Source organism: Apaloderma vittatum, unplaced genomic scaffold (genome assembly GCF_000703405.1).
Source record: "Apaloderma vittatum isolate BGI_N311 unplaced genomic scaffold, ASM70340v1 scaffold11997, whole genome shotgun sequence".
In the NCBI taxonomy this organism is placed as follows: Eukaryota; Metazoa; Chordata; class Aves; order Trogoniformes; family Trogonidae; genus Apaloderma; species Apaloderma vittatum.
Window position 1 is genome coordinate 58,251 of NW_009725830.1, and position 25,657 is coordinate 83,907.

General features: G+C 38.3%; 1 protein-coding gene across 1 annotated transcript; it reads left to right on the forward strand.

Annotated features, from left to right (window-relative positions):
- The first annotated feature begins 344 nt into the window (after positions 1-344).
- LOC104276661 (tyrosine-protein phosphatase non-receptor type 13-like) lies at positions 345-25,409 on the forward strand. The gene is made up of 14 exons (XM_009873068.1): positions 345-482; positions 1,398-1,556; positions 2,156-2,330; positions 3,401-3,611; positions 4,779-4,816; positions 8,458-8,522; positions 10,012-10,173; positions 10,964-11,135; positions 19,231-19,379; positions 21,082-21,172; positions 22,278-22,612; positions 24,067-24,282; positions 24,536-24,598; positions 25,338-25,409. The coding sequence occupies exons 1-14, from the start codon at positions 345-347 to the stop codon at positions 25,407-25,409; spliced, it is 2,046 nt and encodes a 681-aa protein (XP_009871370.1).
- Positions 25,410-25,657: the final 248 nt, after the last annotated feature.

Sequence of the window (25,657 nt, forward strand, 5' to 3'; positions counted from 1 at the left end):
TTGCAAAATATTGATAACTTACCTATTTTTATAGTAACACTGGTGGACCCAGACAGCAATTTAATACCATAACTAGCACTTCAGTTAAAATTAAAATAAGGTCATGCATAAGCAGTAGACTTTTCAGTGGCCATCTAATAAAGCATATGGAGGAAAACCCCAGCACTGCAATCTTTTTATTTTCCAGCTGCATATTAAATAAGAGTGATGATGACCTATCGAACACAAAATGTATGCCTGAAACTCTCTCTCTAACCCCTATTGATGAAGAGTATCCAACTATCAGCTCAACATCTGTGACCTCACCTTCACGGGGAGGAAGCTCTGAAACACTCTCCACAACCATGGCGACCCCACAACCCCGTGTCTGTGGTCCCTTCTCATCAGCCCTGCCTGCTAGAGAGACACATGACAGTGACAATGAATGGGAAGACTTGGAAGAACTAGAGGAAGAGAAGGAAGAAAAGGAAGATCGCATTAGGGTATGTGTTAGGCACCAGATTATTAATGGGTAGAATGCAATAAGGGAGAAGAAACAACTTTAAGAATGCAACATTCTTAAACATTATTCTGAACTCATTATCTATGATATCTCTTAATGGCTCTTGTTTACTTTCCTGAATGTCCACATCCCTCAAGTAAAGCAGGCCTTCCACTATGCCCAGATCTTCAGAATTCTTTACCATTTGCCTTAAGAACAATTTCCTTGCTCTTGCCATCTTAGTATCTCTTCAACTTTCCAGCATTCTGCAGATTTTTTCTCAGCGTATAAAGGCCTAAAAGCCCTCTAGTAGCCTCTAAAATTAATTAGCCAGCTGCTTGGGTTTTTTTCTGTCGTGTTTTAAAACCATGTGGAAAATCACTTTGTTACAGTGATACTGATGTAGTGTCCTGATAAGAAAGCATGATCCTTGTGCTAATTACTATTCAAAATATAAGGCTTAGTCCTGCCAAATGCTGAACATCTTGCTTTCCTGCTGAAGTTCTGAATTCCTACTCATTTGAGAGTGCTGAGGACAAAATTTAGCTTCAGTCTTTTCCTTCGGTGGGACAGCAATTGCAATAATAACAATCTCTGCACCCTACTATTGTAATGACTGTCAGCTCAGAGGACTCCAAGCCTTTCTTTACATATTTCAAATGCCAGAATTCCAGTCCCCAATGGCATTCTCTGCCTTACTAGGCCCTGTGAAGCAATCACCATGAAGCTCCACTAGGTAAAATGAAGTAAGGTTAATTCTGGAATAAGGTAGTGACAGACTAGAGAAACCCTTACATATGCTCTTATTTATACCACTTGAGGACCTGATCCCTATCTGCATATAAAACATAAGAGAATATGTTAACGAAGCAACAGAAATGCCTGCATGAAACATATCTTGTGCTTATTTTCACAGGAAATGGAGATCTTCGTGACTTTGACAAGGTCAGAGAACAACAGTTATGGATTCTCTGTAGTTTTTAACAAAGTGGACAACTGCCTGTATGTTGATGAAATCTTGAATGATCCAGCCCTGTCTGATGGAAGATTAAGAAAGGGAGACAGAATCATTATGGTACAATAGTTCTTTGAATTTTCAGAGGGAAAAAAAATATTTGCAGATAAATGTCATTTAGCTTCGGCATTCTTCTTTCATAGGGTTCAGTTTATCACACATTTAGGCATTGAAATGCAAATGAATCATACAACAAATAAACTGTATGAGTAGGCAAACAACATGAATCATCTAGCAGCAATGCAAGACAACCAAGACATTAAATGCCTTCCCAATTAAATTACATAAACTGAATTAATGTAATAGGATAGGCTGCATACAAAGAATGCAGGAGTTACGTCCTTTGTGATGTATGAGTAAAGCCTGTTTTCAGCCTGGTTCATCTTCAATTTGTTGCATTAGACTCTCCTCCTTGGTTTTTGTTACGAGACCTCCAGTTTCAAGAAAAAAAAACAAACTAAACATCTATTTTTACAAAAGCTTTGCATTCAGAAAAAATGAAAGTTTTAAAAAAACCAATCTTTCTGCAATCTTAACTGACAACAAATACCATAGAACAGCAGTAACATGAAAGAGAAAACTAATTTATGTTCATATGCAAAACTGAGAGTGGATGGTCAATGAGATCTATAACATCATTTTACCGGTTTGTCATTTAGGTGAATGGAATTGATGTCACATCTTTACGATGCAATGAAGTTCTGACTTTACTGCAAAGATCTCCTCCTGATCTGCACCTTGTGGTTGGTCGTGCTGACAGTGACCCACATCCTTCTATTAGTCCAGAAGAGATTCCCGAAATTACTCTCACAAAAGGTGCCAATGGACAGCTAGGTGCGTAGCAAATACTGTGCATGCTATTTTGGACAGAGATTGCAGCAATCATAAGACAATTGTAAGTAACTGTGATCTTGGATCAATATGATCCTGAATGACATTTACACATTTATGTTCTCCTCCACCACCTGTGACCAAGGATGGAGGGCTTTATTTGGAGGAAGACTTTAAAGGAAAGACAAATATCTCCTATTAGACTCGTGAAGATAGATGGAAAAAAATAATCTTTGTATTATCATCCCATTGGCTGAAGTTTCTGGTAGATCTCCAGTCTCTTATTTTTATGTTACTGATATACATAACTTGTTGGTAGTTAGATAATAATGTCTGCTACCTGTTGAGATACACAAAGATCTATCTGGAGGGAAAAAAGGAAAAAAGGCAAAGTTTGAAGGTAATAGTTTGTTGTTCAAAAAACATCCACTCAGATCCTTGATTCACCACAGACACAAAGCTTTATCCACATTGAGCAATAGAAGCAATAAAAGAAATCCTCACAGTGTGAATAGCTTGGTATTTCTGCAGAATGCGGTGAGTATTGCACAGGGATAAAACTGCAGTCAGGAAAGAGCATAGCTGCATTTGCTCAGGTTTCCATTTCAGAAACTAGCTTGTTTGGAGACTGCTTGAATATTGTTGCACAGCTCAGTTTTGTACTATGTAGATAACTTCTTAGTCATCGTATGTCTTTGTTCCCTATGGCACTCTAAAGATTGCAAGGCACTCAAGCACTCTGGTAATCACGGAGTTACTGCTACGCAGCCAAGTGTCTTACTCAAGTGTCTATTCAACATCAGGTGAAATAAAGCTCTATGGAATAGTTCAAGTGTAGAGATGGACAATACCTTTTTTTCCCCCCCCATACTTTTTAAACATCTAATTACTTCTCACTCTAACACTCCAGCTCTTATACTTGATCTCACTGGGGCAGGACTGCTATTTATAATGTTGGTGATCTGTTCAGCCTATCTTTCCATGACCTACATCTGTTCCATTAGGCTGTGTGTCCCTGACAGTGCAATTCAAAACACACTGCCACAAAAGATGCTTTCTCTGCATTATTCTAGGCTTGAAGCTGACAGGAGGAGCTGGAAGCAAGTTACAAGGTATTTATGTGCTAGAGATAGTGCCTGGCTCTCCTGCCAGTGTGGAAGGCAGTTTGCAGCTACGAGATCAGATTGTTTACATCTGTGGACTGTGGACTGAGGGCATTAGCCTGGATGATGCAGTGAGAGTGTGTGAAGCTGCCACCCAGAATGTCCAAATCAAAGCCACAAGGTAAACCTGAGCCGACAAGGTAAATGTGAGCATACTCAATCCCCATGTTGAAGCAGGTTTCTAAATTTTACATCAACAAGTCAAACAATAAAATCAACACACACTACAAGAAAAATGCTCTACCTCCAAAGTCTGAACCTTGCAACCTGATACATACCATCCGTAAGATATCTTAACTCCTTGTAATTACAATTACACAGTGAGTACACAAAGTAGACTCACGCAGCACAAATGAGAACTCTTCAAACGTCATCCATTACACAAACATGAATCTTTTAGCCATGAGGCTGGCCACCAGTCTCAGATACTCTGTTCTCTAGGAAAATTTTTATATTTCCACTAGTCATGCAAACCTTCTCCATAAAATCTCAGATTCACAACTACAGGCAAGAAACTACCTCTGATGGGAAACATTGAGCTACTTCCAACAGCCAAATGTTTTAGAAAGGTATTTAAAAATGCAGCATTTCATCTGTACCATGTAACAAAAGGTCATCCCAGGATTTATCACTTCTCTTATCAGTTCCTGGCTGCAGTTTAGATATATTGTGTTCTGCAGTCTGATATAGCGCCAGCAGAGGTCCTGGACTGATATGCAAATAGATTCCAAAGATCTCAGAGGAACAGTCAAATAGTAACCCAAAAGCACATGAATAACTTACAGAACCAGAGTGAGCGACAGCATGTCTGTCACAGCTGTCTTAATGGAGTTCCAACTTTTGTCAGCGTTTTATTAACTTGCACTGGTCTAGCAGATGAAGAAACTGCAGCCTCATTATATTTCTTGCTGCACAAGCAGTTAGTAGTCAGCACACCCCGAAGAATTTACAGTCTAAGGAGATAAACAAAAATAGGGTAAAGGAAATGGCAAAAGAACATTGCCACTTTATAGAGGAGGGACTGAAACTGAATTCAAAACGTATCACAAAGCAGTTCTGTATTGGGACACGTTCTTCCTTTCCTGAACCCATTTAAATAAAATGTTTTGACTGCTGTTAAATACAGTGAAATGTTTTATATAAATGTTATTTAGGAAAACACCATTAACACAATCATAGAAGCACAACCACAGTTTAGACTACTGACTTTCTAAAAATGTTTTTCATATGTGCTTCACAAAGCATGCAGCTCTTAATGGCTCACGTATTTCACTTTTTCTGCCCCCAGAAATGGCAACCCAGTGGTTCCTATAGAACAGGAAAATAGTAAGTAAGGCTAATATTTTGGGGTTTTAGTTCAAAATTTGCTTCTGATTTTTGAACTAAGCATAATGTATTGATTCATTGCATTTAAAAAGTGACTAACAGGTTGTTAGTCGGCATTCAGTATTTCTGTTACAACCATTCTAAGGGTCTGAAGAGATTTAGTCCTCTTTAAAGATAGAAATAAAATGCACAGTTATCTGTAAAAAAAAATACTTATTGCATTTTGCATAGTCAGTTTCTATTTTTTTAATTTGTTATTAAATGGGAATTGACATTGTCATATTTCAACACCCCTATTCTCTAAGGGGTTTTCCAGCACTTTTTGAGACACTATTGAATATAAGCCAACACTACATCTTCTATACCTACTTTTTGGAACTGTTTTCAGTAAATCTATAGAAAATCTGAAACAGGGAGCACCAACATCCCTTATTCAGTACAAGGGCATTCCTATCAGGGAACAATATTTAATACTATAAGTGACACAAAACCTGAAAACCTGCACTAGAAAGACTTGACCAGAATCCCTCTAGCCAAAGGACTCTCACCACGCAGAGGTTACATCTGCACGATCAGGTGGAAGGAGAGGAATCACGTCTACGACACTGTGTGGAAAGTGTGTTAGCTATGCAAGTAATGCTTTCTAGTGTACGTTTGGCTGCAATCTTAAGTCACGCCTAACCCACAGCTTCATTTACCTGACTGATTTTTTTTTTTTTTGTAATCATGCAGAAATAACCCTGGGCCAAAACTGCTCATATGCCCACACTTATCTGAATACTGACATATAGCTACCCAAAGAAATTATTCCAAGTCAAGCTTGTTATAGATTTCCTATTCTATATCAACTAGTCATGTGCTTGTTTCTATAGACGTAAGCAGCTTATTTCACTTACTGAAGAACAAACTTCTTCAAATTTATTACAAGACACAGATAATGTTATGTGTACTCTCAGTTCCTGTGGTATAGTTAAAACATGGTAAATGCATATCCTGGTAGGCCTTCAAAAAGGGCAAGAAAGAGGACCCAGGTAACTACAGACCAGTCAGCTTCACCTCCATCCCTGGAAAGACAATGGAACAACTTATCCTCGGCGGTGTCTCTAGGCATATCAAGGATAAGAAGGTTATTAGGAGCAGTCAGCATGGCTTTGCCAAGGGGAAGTCATGTCTGACCAACCTGATAGCCTTTTATGAGGACATAACCAGGTGGACAGATGATGGCCATGCAGTGGATGTTCTTTATCTGTATTTCAGTAAAGCATTTGACACCGTCTCCCACAGCATCCTTGTAGCTAAACTGAGGAAGTTGTGGTCAGTAGGAAAAAGTGTAGATGGAGGCCTGTATCTAGTGCAGTCCTTCAGGGGCTGGTACTGGGGCCAGTCCTGTTCAATATATTCATCAATGACCTGGATGAGGGAAGAGAGAGCACTGTCAGCAAGTTTGCTGATGACACTAAACTGTAAGAAGAGGCTGACACACTAGAAGTCTGTGCTGTCATTCAGAGAGACCTGGACAGGCTGGAGAGTTGGGCAGGGAGAAATTTTACGAAATACAATAAGGGCAAGTGTAGAGTCTTGCACCTGGGAAAGAACAACCCCAAGTATCAGAAAGGGACCTGGTGGACAGCAGGATGCCCACGAGCCAGCAATGTGCCCTTGTGGCCAGGAAGGCCAATGGCATCCTGGGGTGAGGGGTGGCCTGTAGGTTGAGAGAGGTTCTCCTCCCCCTCTACTCTGCCTTGGCGAGGCTACATCTGGAATATTGTGTCCAATTTTGGGCCCCTCAGTTCAAGAAGGACAGGGAACTGCTTGAAAGAGTTGAAAGAGTCCAGCGCAGAGTTACAAAGATGATGAAGGGAGTGGAACATCTCCCTGATGAGGAGAGGCTGAAGGAACTGGGCCTCTCTAGCTTGGAGAAGAGGAGGCTGAGGGGTGACCTCATTAACGTTTATAAATATGTAAAGAGTAAGTGTCAGGAGGACGGAGCCAGGCTCTTTCCATTGGTGTCCACTAATAGGACAAGGGACAACGGGTGCAAACTGAAGCACAGGAATTTCCACAAAAACTTTAGGAAAAACTTTTTCACTGTGAGGCTGACAGAGCCCTGGCACAGGCTGCCCAGAGAGGTTGTGGAGTCTCCTTCTCTGGAGACATTCAAAGCCCGCCTGGATGCATTCCTGTGTGACCCACTGTAGGTGATCCTGCTCTGGCAGGGGGGCTGGACTAGATGATCTCTAGAGGTCCCTTCCAACCCCTGACATTCTGTGATTCTGTGACCTTACTTACACATCCATGCTCCATGAGTTTTCCAGATACCAAGATTATTCAATACACCTTCAAAATAGGTTACCAGATCTGACCACATCTGATACAGATTCATGAACTCTACAATGGTACAATTACCTGTCCCTCTTATGAACAAGATTCTTTTCTTTTATAAGGCACTTAGAACACCAAATACCAGATTACTATAGATTTTGCTTGCTAATATCTCTGACAGATTTATAGATAAATCTATAATTATCTGCTATTAAGGAAGCAAGCCTTCTTTTTCTAGACTCTCTTAGTTACAAAATACATACTTAAATTGCAAATGCGACAGGGAGGTTTTTAAAAACACAATAAATAAACAACAAAACAACAGAACACTCCTCATTTTCTGTAATTCATACATTAAGAGTAGTCTGTGGATGACAACTAAAATCATCAAGATATGATACAGCAAAACCCCAAAATTGGGCTTGGGTGCATAGAGGTGGGAGTGTCTTCTTACACATCCCTCTCTGCAGACACTAACACACACCCTGCTTCTTCCTCTGCCTAATCATTGCCACATGTCTAGAATGACTCAGTCTGATCTCTAATTGTTGTTACAATTTTAAAAATAGCAACGACTGATATAATATCTCTGAAATTCACGACAGAATTGTTTATATCGCTGTGCTAATTGGCAAACTTAATCATGCAGTAGTAAGAGTCTCAAACTGCCTCATATGGTATCAATATTGGATAGTGATGCTTTGTTTCATAATCTAAGCACAGAGTTTACATTCCCTTGTGTATATGAAGGTTAGCAGGAGGCCTGTCAGAACAAATCTACATGTATGCTTTTAGGGCCACCTGCTGAGACAGAGAAAGCCAATATTTCTTTCTCAAATGAAAACGTGAATGCCCAAGAACAGCATCTGCTGCATCACCATGGTAAGGAACTTTGTATTTTTCAATTAGGGTTTGTAAAATTTTGTCCACTCTCTTTCAAAGACAATAAGTCTGTAGCTGGTGCCAGCAGCACCTGGGAAAGATTAATTCTTTGCAAATAAAGTTGCCTCCCTGAGTTTCAGAGAACATTTATACATTACCCATTGTCCCTCTGGTGTCTCTTACCCTATAACATGCAGCTTTTAAAGCTCGTTTTGGGACCTGCTCACTGGGAGGTATAAAGTTTGGAGGGATAATGCACAGAAGGCTCAGTTCACAGTTCAGCAGTGTAAGGTGACATTCAGTCCACAGAATTTATTTTGTATTTTACATGTCAAATATAAAATATTTTATTATGTCTCTGAATACAATTTTGAGTGTAGTACTGTAGAAAATTTTACCAGTACAACTGTGTAAAACTTGTTACTGCTCTTTCACAGAGAAATATCTGGAGGAAACTAACTCCGGTGCTCAGCAAAACACTCCTGATTCTCCAGAATCTAAGGTAAGGAACAATTTTATCAAGTGTGAGATGGTTCAATGAAGGGAGCTATGTGGGGTGACATTTTTTTCCAAATTTATATTTAACATATTGGCTATCTCCCCAATTTCTTTTAAAAATGTGAATATAATGCATTTGGAGAGTGTCCTGTGAAGCACTGAATTGCTTCAGTATTCATAGACTGGAATGCACTGAGCACCTCCTGGAGTCGGACGCCTCTATTGCCATTTTTCCATGTACATTATCACTGTTTTACCAGCTTGGTAATATAAGCACAATTCATAGGATGTAGCCCTTCATTAGGTCTTTAAGAGCTTACAAGCTTAATCCTTTGTTTAGAATGAAAGCACAGGAAAAAGATACACAATGACACAGTATGGGATTCTGGGGAAAATAAGTGTAATTGTGAGGAATTTTCCACAAAAATCTTTGAAACCTGAAGCAGATGCTTCATTCTGAAATTCTCAGATGGGGCATTTGAAAAGACAGTAAAATTAGTTTGAACCTTTGGAGTATTATGCAGCATTGACATAAACCATAACTGTTTGAATTTGGCAAAAGTAATGCCATTTTGAAATAATGAATTCCTAAAACACACACGTGTGTTCTTTGAAGAAAGAAGTAATCTCCATGTTCAACATACAGTGCTTGCAAATTCTTAGAAGCGCAAACATCACTTCTGTTTGTGCAAACATGTGGAAAACAATGTTATTTGGAATTGAAATTACCTACATTGGGACTGATATTCCATGGGAATAGATTTACTAGTTTTCTATTGATTGTGGTTTGCAAAAAAGGCTGTCTCTCATTAACAGTAGACCCCTAACCCAGCAGAAAAATTGGAACAATATTCTCACTCTTGATTAAGCCATCACTCTTACTGTTTCCTCTGCACCATTTAATCCATGATGGTTTATCTGTTCAATTTGCTAAAATAACTTCTGAGGATGATGTTTGCAACATTGGAATTAGTCATGCTACAAGGCATAAACATTTCTAGGCTGCTACTACTTCTGACATAATACTTGACCCTAAAACAGTATCTGGTTTTAAAACTGAATGAAGTGCTAAACAGATGGGTATACTGGGGTTGCGAGGTTAAAATTTGCATTATAGAACAATAAAAGAATGGACTATGTACTGCATTGCTGCCATGCTGGAGATGAGTGACTTGCTTGTCGATGAAGGTGATGTATTTGATATATTGTAAAAGTACATGCTTCCTTGTGCTTAAGAGGTTATTTTCCCCTCCAGCAATTATTAAAACAGATTATAGAAACAAGCCTGTACTATTTTTTTTCTGATACATGCATGCAGCTGCTATGTTAATCACTGGAAGCCCTATATACCTATCCAAAAGAAGGATATATTCCACAATTCACATCAGCCAGTGAGGACTGTGAGGCATAATGGGATTCTTTGGTATTAAAAATGCAGACAAAACACAGCCCTGAATAAGCTCCACTTCAGACTGCATCCTTTTCTATTGTAGGACTTCATTATTAAGATTGAGCTGGAAAAAGCAGAAAATGGAAGCCTAGGATTTGCACTGGTAGGTGGAAGAAATGGCAGGGCTATCCTAATAAAAGCCATCAGCCCGGACAGCATTGCAGATATAGATGGGAGGCTTCAAGTTGGTGACATCCTACTTAAGGTAATGCTTGTCCTTCATTGCTTTAGCCTCTATTTTCTCTACTTACTCTATACTGAGCATTCTGGTCAGTATAAATGTTGTGCAGTTTAGAAATCTAAGGCTACTTGGCACAGTAACATGTAGAAGATGGTGTCCCTCGGCTGTTGGGTGCTCCAGCAGAAAAGCAGACCAAGAATAGCAGGGCAAGCAGCAAAGGGCAACTACTCTAGAGCATAACTGTGCCCAGCAAGGATTATACATGGAAAAAAAAAAAAATCAGGGCAACAAGAGTTAATTGACAAATTGTGTATATAGGAGCTAACCAGAAAGATACTGAAATGAACTTGCCATTGGTGCCAGTTAGGTATTATCAAGATAAGCAAAAAGCACTGGAATTGGATCTTTTGAATCTTTGAAATCTTACTATCTTAAGCACTTTTTACTATGAACAATCTTTTCTTTTTTACCCCAAATTATTTTTTCTTCCCCTGCCAGGAGTTTCAATATTTTTGTTTGCTTTTCTATTTGTCATTTATTTCCATCTCTCCTCCATCTTCCATTGAAGAGCGGGGTAGATAATGCCTTCTGAGTGTCTCCGAAGAGATGCAGACTATATTTTTGTGGTGTACTGCTGGCAAACATGGTATGAAGAAGTAGAGAGGAAAGGATTAAGCAAGTTACTGAAATGGGAGGTGATGAGGACACATGCAATGGAAAGAAACTATGTAAATATTGTTCAGTGCTGGGATACGTGATTAAAAAAAGCTTTCTGTTACAGGAACCTGGAAGTACATATCATTGTATTTTTCAGGTGAATGAGACTTTTGTGTCTGGCCTGCCACGCCAAACAGTTATAGATTTGCTACGCAAGGCTCAAGGCACTGTTCAACTCACTGTCTGCCGAAGCATGACTTTGCATTGGGGTTACGCAGGCAATCAGAGCAACAGCATGCCTTCCCCCCCAAACACAAAAGCAGAGCCTGGTAAGCAGCTACATCCACTCAGCATATTAGAAAAGTGGGATTACGTATTACCTAAATTCAAATTTCTTATTAGCAAAACAATTCAATATTAACAACTTTGCAGTTACTCCTGATTCATAGCTGTAGATAGAAAACCAGCTCCCTGATCTGCAGCTCTGGCTAAGCTATGCGAGACATAGGACCACAGGGAAGGAATGGCCAAGTACGATTGTTTACATCTAGGACTAGCGGAAGCAAAGCTGCAAGACCCTTAAAGATTCTTTAACTCAGCTTATATTTTTAAGTCACAAAGGTTCCTAATCTTATACAACTCACTAATGGAATCACAGCCAGTTATCAGCCCAGCTGCTAAAATACATTCCCTACAAATTTCACGTCCAAGCACTCCTACCTTATCTCTTGGAAACACCACACCTCCTTTTCTGCCTGGCAGACAGCTCCCCTCCCCTCTGCGGTTGTTCACATTCACATCCAGAAGCCTCTGCTCCCAGGTTAATTACTATTAATTTGAGACCACAGCCACCTGCACAGAGCAGTACTTAGGGAGCTGACTAATGGGAAAAACTTGTGCTGCAGGCTCTGCTTTACTGAACTCTCAAAATTTAAATACTGTTTCAGAATGGGAACGGAAGCAAGGGTATACTATTACCAGTAGATTATGGGTTTATATTCCTCAACTTCCTATTTTTGTAAACACATAAATGTTTCCTATAACATGAAGAAACTTCCGTGGGAAAAATATAAAAAATCCTCCTTAATATAACTTCAGCTCTGCTGATAACAAATTGGAGCTTTTGTTTCATATCTTTTCAGGCAATAAGCCATTACTATTTTCTTTCTCCCTCGCTGACTAGGAAGAGATGCAGAGCTGATGTGGGGGTTGGACATACTTTACAGCAAACACTTATACATCTAGTCATCTTTACTGGTGCAAACTTACCCGCAAAGGTATTTTAGGCAATTCTGCTGTTAGGCAAAGCTGCTTCTAGACTTCAAGGTTCTCTTTTTTCTTTTTTCCCCCTGTTTCTGTTAGACTGAACCTAATTCTGTGGAACTCCTAGCCTGTGTCTAGACACAGCAATGGACATTCCTTCACTTACTGGAAGCTACCCTGTTTCAAGCAAAGCTTTTCTGTAAGGATGAGAAAGCTATGCTCAGCACCAGCCTGGAAGGAGGATGTTCAGCGCCCCATCTCTATTCTAGTTTAATTTGGGGGATTAATGATTCAAAAAAAATATGGAGGGACAGACAGTTATAAAAAGGCTGATTAAAGCTATTTCTCTATTGAAGGCTGTGGAAATATTCAGCGAGACTAGCCTTTTCTTCAGCTCTGCAAATTCAAGCAATTAGATGTGGGGACATTTATTTGCATGTCACATGACACTAGTGAATTATGTAGATGCTAGAAAGCTTAACCTGTTTTCCTGGACCAGCAAACCCCAACGACATCAAAGTTAATCTATGCAGTTTATCTCTTAATGTTTTAAAGGAATGGGCTGGGCATAGGAGGGCAAAATTAAATTCTGTCTCAGAAGTTTTATAACTGCTATTGATATAGGGGTTTATTTCAGTGTATCTTCTGGCAACATGAATTATGCTGGCTTCTTCAGTGGTGATGTCTGGTGTTTGTGCTGTACTAACCATCTCAGAGCATCCATGAAAGGATGTTTCATGCCAGTTTCTGGCCCTGTATCTAAGCACCTCTTCCTAGATCAAAGTCCTCTGGTGTGGGCGGCACAGAAGAAATGGATCTATATTTTCATACTTTTTAGGCATTTTACTTTGATTTTGTTTTCTGGTATTTAGATAGTGCTGAGGGAAGACTGCAAGGTCAGCCTGTTTTCACTTTCAAGGAAGAAGAATCCAACCAGATGTGCACCAAGGTAAAATCTGAATCAGGCTCCCAGAAAGTCATCAGGCAATGTACTCATATATTTGCTTGTAAAAGGGGTTTGCTGTAATGTGGGCAAGAACCACACCTCCTCAATGAAAAAAGATTAATGCGAGGGAAGTGTGTGGCAATGACTGCAACTGCTAACATTTGAATGAATCAGGGGATTCCACTGAGATAAGAGAATATGATTAGTATAATACATATATGCTAAAAGGGTGGGGGAAGAAAGCATGCATGTGTAAATCTAGTTCTGGTGCTTTATAATATTGGAATGACTGATTTATTAATTTTACCATTCTTTCAGTATTTCAAAACATATACTTTAAAGTATATGTTAAAGGATTTCTATCTAACTATCTTCCATTATTCCGAACTTGAAGGCACCCAAAGTTCTTCATACATGGTTATTATTTTTTTTTGAGTCCTATTTGAATCTATAAATTTTATAGAATTTATTATTTCTAAGTTTACAACTGTAAAATCTCTCCTCAGAAAATGTGAGAAATATAAATCGTCTTATCCTCCAGAATAATTTAAAAACTCTAACCCTGCCACAAACAATGTAATCAAACTAGAAAGAGGAAATCCTTGATGTGCATACACTGAGAAAACATTGAAGAGAAATTTGTTTGAGGAAGCTTTAAGGACACTGTTGGAAGGGGTGTGGAAACTGTTAGAGATTGGTAAAATGTAATATCAAAACAAGGTGACGTCTATGATCTGACAGAGAAGTACACCCAAGAAATGATATCAATGAGAAGTAGTACTAAGGTTACAAGTTCCTTATTAGATCCCTGAGTTAGCATGGTATTAAGGCACAAATTTAGTTTTAAGCATGTGGTTAAGTTTATCTAGTTCAGCACAGCACATGCCTAACTTTAAGCACATGCTAAACTTTTTTGCTGAATTGGTTCCATTAACTCTCTTCTTCAATTATTTCCAGCTTGCCTTTAGCTGTCTCCTATGAATAGAAACTATTTATGCTTTACTTTATAAAGCACAGCTGCCATCTACTCCAAAGATGTAGACCTCAAAAATGCCAAGCTACTGGGGAAAAAAAAAAAGAAAGAAAAAAACAGATGGAAAAAAGCATCATTAAAATGCCTTTCCTTGACAAATAGAAAACAAAAATCCATACCGTATTCTCCAGTCAATGTAGTCAGCAGATACAGAAACTGGGTAAATTAATTCCAGGTTAAATAGACAGCCATGGATTCCGCTATTCTAATGGGGAAATACAAGCACAAAAATAAGAAAATAAGGTTTAAGTGGCAGCTACCATTAAGATTCTGGGGAGCATTCAGTAGCTTACACTGTGTAACATGCCAAGGCAGTTTCTGAGTGCATCTGGAATATGAGGTAGAAAAAAAAAGAAAGAAGAAACACCACTCTGAACTAAAATTTAAATAATTATCTATCAAGTGTTACATCTGAAAAGGAGCCGCTTCCACACACTAACGGCAGAAGTCTTAGAATGATAGAATCATAGAATGGCCTAGGCTGGAAGGGACCTTAGAGTCCTACATCATTACTTAAATGCAGGACCCAGTTATCAATCTCTGCGATGAAGAAACAGCCACCAATACCATTGCTTCTACTGCATATGGAAGATGATAAAGGGTCTGCCTTGTCTGTTAGCTGAGTGCTGCTTCAGTAGAGCAGCTGCACCATGCTCCTAACAGCTGGCACTGTTGTGTCTGAGATAAAAAAAGGAAATTATTACCAACAATTCCATCTCAGACACTGGTGCTTTTTGCTGCTAAGAAGTGGGAGAAGCAGAAGAGAGTGACTCACGATTTCTGTGATTGCATTTTCTTTATGAGATCAGAGAGATATAACTAACAGGAACCTTTTCAAAGTTTCATTATGCATGCAATGTGGTAGAGATGTCTGAAGACTGTATTGTTATGAAACTCACAAAAGCAGCTGATGTGGCTTCTTAGTCCTAGTGATACTGCAATGATGAGTCAAACTACATACTTTATTCTGAAACTTCTGTTTTCCCTTTCTTTCTTGAGTGAAGGACATATTTTTGTCAGATGTGAGAAAGAATGTTGATGAAAGCAGCTATTTTCTTGATGTTTTTGTCCTGATTTTTCACAGCTTTTTCTTATTTTAAACCCACAGGATCCAGAAAGTATGCACAATTCGCCCCTTCAAGGTCAGTTGGCTGGACAAGACTATAAGGATCTCATTAGTAATATTTCAGAGAAGTAAGTCTTTCAAATGCAGTAAAACTCTTAAATAGTATTATTTATTATTGTATTTCCAGAGCTGTCCTAATATGGCACGCAAATACACTCCTACGTCCCAAATGAGAGAAATACAGCTGAACTGGAATGCAGCTCCATCTGCAGTTACGAGTTGTTAAACAGCTTTCACATAACTAGTAAGATAAATGAAATGGAAGCTTCCAGGTGTCACAGCTCATGCAGACGCACCTAAGGTAGCTTTAGCCTTTCTGGCTGAGGAGGAGAGAACCGTGGTAGCACATCCTGTGGTGTGAGCAGGGTCCCCGCAGGTTTTACAAAGTGCTCCGAGCAGGTCTTGCAGCCTGTGCTTACTGTGGCTGTAGCAATAGAGATGCTGAACTCTAGACATCTGGGAATCAAGAGAATTTGAGGATGTCACTCCAAAGGAATTACAGAGTACTAGAAGAGAAGAATTTTACTTCAAGTTTTAAATCTACCGTACAATAGGAAGTCAAAGAATAATGGACTGTTGATAAGACAGGCAGTTTTGTCTATTACAATGATGCAGCACACATGAAATATGATTCTTTATCACTTATAACTCACATAAATGGAAAGAAGGAATAAATAGTTACACTTAAAACTTAAAATTTTGTAAGAACAGTAGCCAATCATTTAGGGATTAAAATCTTCTCTAACTTACTTTATTGCAGAGTAAAGTTTGAAAGAAGCTTTGAGAGCATCTGCAAGTGAGAACATTCATGTAAACATAGGCTCAGAGCCACTTGCTATTATCTCATTGCTAATAAAACATTATCTTGTGATATACCAGTTAATTGGATGTGATTATTATTAAGTTATGTTGCTCTGTGTGCAAGATGCATAAATGCATCTATGGCTGATACAAAGTTATCATATATAGGGATAACAAGTATGTTTTCTGGTTGTTTTGCAAACTGCATGGTTTTCCAGCTCCTATTCTGTCATCTGAATCTGTTCACTGCCAGTATTTTCTAGTACTTCTAATTTCTACTTGCAAAAGCTTTGTGTAATTTGAACATGCACAGTCTGCAATGGTTACTGATATTTGCAAAGCTGCTGCCTGTTATCTCATTGTCCCTTTCAAGTGTACCTTTTACTACTTCTAACATTATGTATTATAATCATACATAGGATAGGATAATGTAACACTGGGATATGCTTAAGCCTACTGACATAGTTAAATGTTAGGTCTGAGGGTATTGGAGTTAGTGAGTAGAGGAAGATTTGACATATTTTGCACACCTGTTTTACAGGTCACAGAAATATGCCGAACGTGAGTCAGACAGCTGGAACAAGGAAGATGATGATATGCCCCACAGGATTTCCATTCTACCTAGAAGTAACCACACAAAAACTTCTCTGTTTTCTTTAGAATTATAGGCCAGCTCTTCCTATGTATGTACAGTGAGAAAAACATTAATCCTTTGTATACAAGCTAAGGATTTTCTCTTTGTGTCCCAAAGACCAGGGCACTCAGGACACAATTTTTACCATTGTTACATATGAAGACCATCATCCACAAGAAGGCGGCCTGAGTCAGGAGCTCTCCAACTCTTTTGGAGAACTGCTAGAAGGAAGTTACATGAGTCTGAATGTAGTTAATTGAACCTAGCGAGAGCAGCTCTGCTGGCTGTCACCCACTTGCCACTCCTCAGAGGGCCTCTGCTTTGGAGCACCAATTTCAAAAGGATGAGCAACAATTTATTTTTGTGGGATTTTTTTGTGTCTTTTCTTTTGGTTTTTGATTAGGATTTGTTTGGAGTTTGTGGGGTTTTTTGTAATGTTATATGTTACATCCTTCCCCAAGGGAAAATCTCTGAATATCCTGATTATACTCAATTGGGTATACCAACTGAGCAAAAAAGAGGAAAAGAAAGTTATTGAATTAATTTGAGCATTTATTCACATCATACATTATTGGGTAGCACAAAGAAATGGCACATTGGCTCAGTGGCTGAACAAAAAAACCCAAACATTGTAATCTGAGTCAGTAGCAAATTTGTGGGAGCTTCTCAGTGCAGAATTAAAAAATGGAAATTTTTAGTTTGTCCTCAAAAAAATTATCTTAAAGGAGATACAGTAAACAGACTAGATGTAGTAGAAGGCCTTTTTCATATATGATAGGGAGTAACAAAGAAGACTTTGAGAATCAATGGAACAAATTCCAGGAGTATACTACAAAATGTGCTTGTTGTCACTGGATGCAATAGGTTTTTGAAACTGTTCCCATACAACTCAAAAAAGTAAATTAAATGCTTACACAAAAACATAGAAAGAAAGGTCAAATTCTACCTCAAGACTTTCACTTCCTGTAACTTCATTAAAATCTCTAGAGCTGATGTCCTTAAACGTATAGTGAAGTACTTTCACAGCTCAGGTGCTAAAACCTCTCTGATACCAGAAGATAGTTTACAGAAAGAATCTGCTACTCCTTCCTATAGGAAATCAAACTGCTTCTGCCCCAAACAAGAATAATTTGTGAAAGGAATCATACTGAGGATGCTGTGATATTCCATAGATTCTCTGAAACACAGATCTTTCCTTTCCTTTTCTTGCCCTGTTGAAGCAATGAATTGCTGATGGCTCTTATCAGAAGTAACCACAGTTATCTCCTTTATACTACCAAGCTGTGCTGGCTCCCAAACAGAAAATTATAATCAATCTAGCCTCTATTACCTGCTCAAAGTTTGGGGGTTTTATTCTACTTGATCTGGAAGGAAAGAGAGGTGTATGGGAAATAGTGCACTCTGTCTGGAGCGGGAGATCTGTCTTCACTGGCATTCTCAACTAGTTAAAAGAAACACTTTCACGTGTATGAGGGTTAGAGAAGAGAAAGTTTCTTCAAAGCTCAGGCAAGGCAGGTGCACGTTGTAGCCCAGACAAAAGCATACCACTTTTGTAACAGAGATTACTTAGGCGTAGCAATGATAGCATTGCCCCATTTCTTCAGCATACGACAAACCTGTGGAACAGATCATCATGTTTTCTTTGAGACAGCTTGCATATTATTCTTTGCCAACAGCAGCCTATGACTAAAAGGAGAAATTCCATAGTTTCTGTGCCTCAAATCACTATTATTTACAAAACAGGCTATTTTTTTTTCTACATGTTAGCAAAAATTCTTCAATTGCTCCACTACAGTGGTGCTATTTCTGGAGGTGTAATTGTTTATCCATCTGACAAGTTTTAGACTAGGACATATACTTCAGGATGAGCTAATTAGTAAACTGAATCCTGGTTCTGATTCATCAAAGATACTTCACAACTCATTCTTGAAAGGGAGTGTGAGGTAAGATGAAAAAAACAGAAGATGTTTTCTTACTTCAGGGAGGTAGAATTTGCAGTGATTATTCGTAGCAGTGGAGTGTAGCAATACTAATTTTCAGGAAAGTATTGGACACGTGAAGATGATTTCCTGTGAAGACGTGGCCGGAGTATCCTGTATCAATATAAACTAGCATTAACGTTTACAGTTCTGCAAGAACAGTTTATTAGGGGGCCGGTTAGCTCAGTCACTTGAGCATAGCGCTAACAACGCTAAGGACGCGAGTTCGATTTCCGTTTGGTCACCATGTGTTGACTGATCTAGTCGAGAGGTGGCGTCCCTGGCGGCAGGGAGGCTGGATTAAAATGATCTCTAAGGTCCCTTCCAGCTTAGGCCATTCTATGATTCTATGATTTAGAGAACAGAGTGTATTTAGAAACTGTATGAAGCCATAAGTTGCAATAGTTGGATCTGCTTCCAAATCACAAAAAAATGTGGTACTGGTTGTATCCATGGTGCTAACTTATTCTTCTTTCTGCTGTGAACATAAGTAAGCCAAAAATATTTTTTTCACATTTCACTTCCACAGTATAAGCGTCAAAATGTACTTAAGTACGACAGCCCCTAGTTTTTAAAGCCAAGACTTTGCAAAAGGAACAATAATAATTAAAAACCACTTTGGTTTTTTTTGTTGATATATAGGCAGAACCTTTACTTCTGGAGATGAACTGACTCATTTAATTAACTTCAAACAATCACTGACTGGAGTAGGTCCAAGGACTCGCATCACAGGTCTTATTCGAAGCCTTGAGTTGCGGATTCAGAATCAAGAGGTGTTAAAGGAGTTTACGGTAAAGTGTGATTTGTTTTTTAAGATCTGAGTGTTCAGCAGAGCTAAGAAAGTGCCTTGTGCGAGCCTTTTGCATACTGTATGGGAGATCAACTTGTATATCTTTATTGATTCCACTTTCTCAGAATTATTCCAATCAGAATGGGGCTTCTACTCTGCTGTTTGGGTGATGCTACAGTATTTGGATCTCTCTTTCCACGCAGGTCAGGCTTACACTGTTCACCGTCCAAAGATAGTGCCCACATAGAATTGAAAATAAATAGTACACAAAAGTAGGGTACAAATGGCTTTTTCCTAGACAGACTTATTCCTATTACTCCCTCAGCTCTGCTGGACATCTGCCTAAGCACTATTCTAGAGGTTGCACTAAACCAAGAAATCCAACCTACTAGGGATGCACTAGTGTTGAAACACTTTGTTGATGAAAGGAAAATGTTTCACACAGTTCACTGATTCATGGAACTCATTGCCACAAGATGCTATTAAGGTCAGGAACTTTGTGAAATTAAAAAGTAACATTTTCATAGATAATGAAAAACATATAATTACATATAATGGCATATAAATAAAGAAAAAATGTAAAATTAGGAAAGCATATAAAATCCCTTGTTCAGGATATAAATAGAGTATTTGGTTATCAGCAAATTCCCAAAGAACAGATTATTTCATAATCTTCAATATACCACTAGAATTTCCTTTAAAGGAGATATTCCTCACCAGTAAAATAGATTGCTAACATGTCTCCCTAGTAATTACAATGTTATCAGTTTCTTTCACTTGCCTTTATATCTCAGACTTTCTGTGTACAAAATCCCACAGGCTCAAGTGTGTAGAATCTGCTGACTTTCCCTGAAGGTTTAAGGGCCTGTATTAATTTTCATTCATTCCATTCTGTTACTGATGTGAGAATAGCACACTATGAGCTGAGTCACACGACTGCACAGAAAATGTAAAGATCTAATAGGGAAAGCACTGGTTACCAATGTCAATGGATATTTTATCTGAGTAAAAGCTGTAGTACCTGATGAAGATATTAAAGAACTGTCATGTGTTTCAGTCCATATACACTGTATAGTGGCATAATGTGATGGCTAAGCATTGTGCAATGCATACAGAAGAGGTAAAAGAATAAAGAAAAGTGAAGGAAACTCAAAATTTTACATGAAAGTAACTTGCACATTCCTGCTTCAGGCTACACTGCATTCTGTTCCCCTAAATCTGCTATAAAATACTTAATGACCATATGATTTGCACTTAACATCATTGATGTTGTTCCTTATATCCATCACTTTCTCCATCACTGAAGAGTATTCACTCACATTCACTACCTGTTACCAGAGCAATAGTTGGTGTTTTAGTCAGCATGTTATCAATTATGAATGCTGACATCTGGCCAAGACAGTATTCCAAATATCTATTTTACAGCAATATAGGACAGGGAATTGTAATGACAGTGACTGAGAATGTGGGTTGGAAATCTCACCTGAAAACCCTAGAAATTTTGTGCAGTGTGAAGAAAATACAAAGCAATTGAATTTCTTGCCTAGAAGTTTAGAGAATGATGTACTGATTCTCTTCTGTAAGAAGGCTATTTGACAATCTTGGGTCACAGACCCAGAAGTAAAGTTTGCTCACACCAACTCTATAAAGGCTGCTTATGAAGGATGTGAACAACATGGATTGATTATTTCTCTTTGATCTAGGCTTTAGAACGTGTGAAACCAACAGATGATTGCAGAACTGGCAAAGCACCAGAAAACCAGGATAAAAACAGATACCGAGATATTCTTCCATGTAAGTATCTACACTACATACATTCAGTGAACAAAGACGTCAGAAAACAGACACAGTTGTAACACTGAGATATAGGAGGTGCAAATCTCACCACAGCCTTAGTCACAGAGAGCTCCACTAAGAAAACGTGTTGAGATTTTTCCAAAAGAGGCAGAATTTATAAAAGTATGTCTTCATGGCACACTATGTAATTTTCTCAATTATAATCTTCCACAAGGCAGCTCTTGGCCTGATAGAGGGCCAGCTGTCTTGATGTTTCCTTCTCTCTTTTTCAGAGATACTGATCTCCATTTCTGTGGTCACCTGTAACTCAAACTATAATAGCAGTTCTTTATTTAAATGTACAGCTATGTCTACTGCCTGTGATGCAGTGAAATTCTGAAAAGTACAGTCGAATTCCTGGAGTGATGTAGCTCTTGCAAAGATAAAGATTTGTTAGAAGTGTTTGAAACCATAATATAAAACCACAGCTTTCAGGTGCTCTGATCTGAGTCAGAAACAAGTTCCATCACTGATGAGAAGTTTTTTTAGAACGAAGATGTGAGTCTTTATAGCCAAATGACTGCTGTTAATAAGGATTTCCAGAAAAATAGTGTACTGCCCAATGATTCCTGAAGGGTATCAGGACAGACAGAGAACACTTTCTAGACACTCGATGCCTTTCTAAACTGCAGCAGCAGGATAACACATGCAAAATTTGTAGCATATTAGTGATGCAATATACATTCTCAGAAGCTTCCTGTTTTATTACACCAATAGCCAGTGATAACATTCCCATGCCACACATTAAAAGCAGTGTTGGATACAATATTTTGAATCACAGCCCAACAATTCTATTGTAATTAGAATTCTTGCCAAGTATATTAAGATTATATAATTCTTGCAAGTATATTAAGAGAAATAAAGCTGCAGTGAACCATACAATTTATCTGTGGGAATTCATATTAGCAGTAATTAATATTAGTGCTACTAGCCAAATATATGCTAAACGCCAGATGCAAACTTTGCTGCTAGAGGCTGAGGTTCCTCATCTCCTGAGTGCTAGGGATGGCAGAACTCTGTTTCAGATCTACAGCTGAAACAGCAACTTCTTCTTTCTGTACAGATGATAAAACACGAGTTCCTCTGGGAGAAAAGAATGGCTACATTAATGCAAGTTACATTAGAATGAAAGTTGGAGAAGAGGAACATTTCTATATTATAACCCAAGGACCTCTGCCATCCACTATGTCTGATTTCTGGCAAATGGTCTGGGAGAGTGAATCAGATGTGATTGCCATGATGACAAAAGAAGTGGAGCGAGGGCAAGTCAGATGTCATCGATACTGGCCTGAACCTCCCCAGAACTCCATAGACTTGGCCAGTTTCCATCTCAGGCTAGACAATTACCAGATTCTGGAATACATCGTAATTAGAACAATAGAAATGATCAACAAGCAGGTAAGCTGAGTAGACAATACTTTCACATATAGTCAAATTGATTAGATATTTTACATGAGTAAATACTAGTGGTATTGTTTTCTCTGTATGTAAAATTTTTGATTTCTCTGTAAAAAACTGAATAACAGACATGAAATTAGGGTTACTGAGATGATGCTTCTTTGCTCATTTCACAAGCAATGGATCCCACATTACATACACTTGGACAATAATGTCCAAAAATTAGTCCTTTAATAGTCACAGAGCTGGTGTGTTCAGTGTTCTATGGCACTGCTTACTGTTCCCATTAAATCAAATCAGTGAGGGCTGCCAGAGCAGATTCATATTGTGTAATGGTAGTTGGGAAAAAAAAAATTAAGAAGATGGTTTCCATGCCAGAATTTAGAATAAATGATACTTCATTCATTCATGAAAAGACATGAATACACGTGAAAATACAAATCTAGCAGCAAATTTCTAGAAATGTAACAAGTATAGAATCCAGGTATAAGAACATGTAAATTGGGGCAACTGTAAGTCCATCAGTCTTGCCTCAAATTTCTGAAGGACATACTAACTAATGAAATAATCAGATTTGTATTTGTGCCAAACTAACTTGTTTTCTTTCTCCATCAAGGAAACAATTTCTCTATATGAACAAAACACTATTCACTTTATTGTGTGAAACACAGTAAAGCATTTGATATGACCCCTCCCAAAAGATTACGAAGATGGCAAGTTGAGCCATTATATGTGATTGTTTCAATGAACATGTTATGCTTAATATGTTTGTCTTGGACCAGTATTACACTACTACAGAAAACCACAGGTTTACTTCAGCAGAAATCCAGACACACATTTAAATTCTTCTGATGGTAAAAATCCAGGTCATACTTTTGCATTCAGCTTAATAGCTGGCAAGCTGTCCCAGGACCATTCAATTAATAATACTCTTCACTCACATTATGATTATTCTTGTAAGCATTTTGTTGGTTGATTTTGTTTGTATGTTAGGGTATATAATCACAAATTGTTCTTTTATATCTGATAGCCAGCATAGCAGTTATGATGCTGATGTAAGATCTTATGCTCTTACTATGGCAGCTATCATAACACTACTCATCTGTTAGTATATCTCAGTTCAGTTACAAAAAACATTCTAGTAAACAGTACTGGAATGTTCTAATGTAACTAATGTTTTTGCTTTCTTTTCTAACAAATAAGCTAACTACATCTTTTTTGGGACAACAGAGTAACTTCAGTGCCTCATCAAAATTATATGAAGTAAATACCCTAGCACTGTGTCTTCTGAGTGCATTTATAAAAGAATAGAGTCAAGTATGAAAAGCTGAAGAACCATAGAGTAGACAAACAATTGACAAAGAATGAGCCTGAAGGAAAATTTTTCAGTGGAATTCCTTGAAAATTGATCTTAGGATTCATATTTTTTAACATTTCTGATCTTTCTCTTCCAGACAGAAGAGAAGCGCATTATTAGTCATTTGCAGTTTACCACTTGGCCAGATCACAATATTCCCAAACTGGCTAAGCAGCTTGTACAATTTATTTGTTACATGAGAAAAGCTCACAGTACAGGACCTATTATTGCTCACTGCAGCACTGGCATTGGAAGAAGTGGAATTTTGTTGTGTGTTGAAGTTCTGCTCAGCTATATAGAAAAAGATTTATGTGTAAGTATCAAACACATCATTGTTAAGTATTAAAAACTTGTATGGAACATGTGGGGGTACCTTAGACTAAAGTAAGTCCTGGTAGAATTCATGCTGACAAAATGGAATAAACCCAGCTTTTCTTGTTTTAAACAACAAAGATAATGTACTGTTTGTAAAAGAAGTGGGTCACAGCTTCCCCATCTGAACATGATTAAGTCTTTTTTTCTCCAATTTGCATGACAACAAAACAAAACCTGTTCTCTTTTGGTAGTTCAACATCAAGCATATAGTGAGAGATTTGAGAGATCAGCGTTTTGGCATGATCCGAACTAAGGTAAGTTCTCAATATTCAACCAGATCATGATTTTTAAAAGCTTCAGTTAGTGGCTTTGATATGGGGCTCAAAGCATAATTTAGCCCTCTCATTTAGGGAAACTAACAGCACAAAAAGGTGGTATCTAGATTTAAATATGAAAGTTCTGTCCCTTCACTAATTAATTGAAATAAAAGCATTGCATCAATATAGTTCAGATAGCAGCTCCCCTACCCCTTCTGTTTAGCAAAAAGAAAAGCAGGGATGGTGAGATACCATAAACTCTACCCTGCAAAACTGCAGTCTTCAGCTGAATCTTTGCTATTGCTGAGTTATCATCACCTCAGAAAAACCTCCTACTGCTGACTTAAACCTACCCCTAAAAAGAGTTTTCACACAGGAAAAGACATGATGTGGCCAATCAGAGCAAAGAAGTGGCGGGAACAAAAGCAAGACAAGATTCAGATAAGTTCTTCCTATAGGCAAATATTTTAGTGTGTTTTGATATATTTTTCTTCAGGATAATGATTGAGCGAGTAATTAAAATGAAGCAAACAGATAGCCTTCACAGACCTAAATGAGATTTGAGCACATGCTTACAGGTACTGCCCTGAATAAGAACAAGGATGCTATAATCTAAGTTTTTGTATCCATATTACGAAGATGTTGATGTTATAGACAGCACTTCAGCCAGTTCATCCTTCTTTGTCTAGAATATGTGTTGAATGTAACCAGGTGTTTCACACTGATGTCTCCGCAGGATGAATATTTATTCTGTTATGAAGTTGTGCTGGAAGTCCTTCAGAACCTTCAAGCAATGGACTCCAACTGACTGCAACACAACTGTTCTGTGTGGCTATTCCCCTTGGACTCCAGGGACCCCTCAGCAATTGATTTAAAGAGATGTCAAGACAGCACAGACAAGTGTTGTATTACATGCTTTGTTAGGTTACTCTGATTTCTAAGGCATTTCAAAACCTTGCTTAACGTGCCCTGGGTGTCACGTTTAACCCCTGCCAGCAACTAAGCACCACGCAGCCGCTCACTTGCTCCTCCCCACTCCCAGTGGGATGGGAAGGA

Coding starts and splice junctions, on each gene's coding strand:
- LOC104276661 (XM_009873068.1), top strand. CDS start 345: ATGGCGACCCCACAACCCCGTGTCTGTGGTCCCTTCTCATCAGCCCTG. Junction 8,523..10,011: donor CTGATTCTCCAGAATCTAAG/GTAAGGAACAAT, acceptor TTTCTATTGTAG/GACTTCATTATTAAGATTGA. Junction 24,599..25,337: donor TTGGCATGATCCGAACTAAG/GTAAGTTCTCAA, acceptor ATGTCTCCGCAG/GATGAATATTTATTCTGTTA.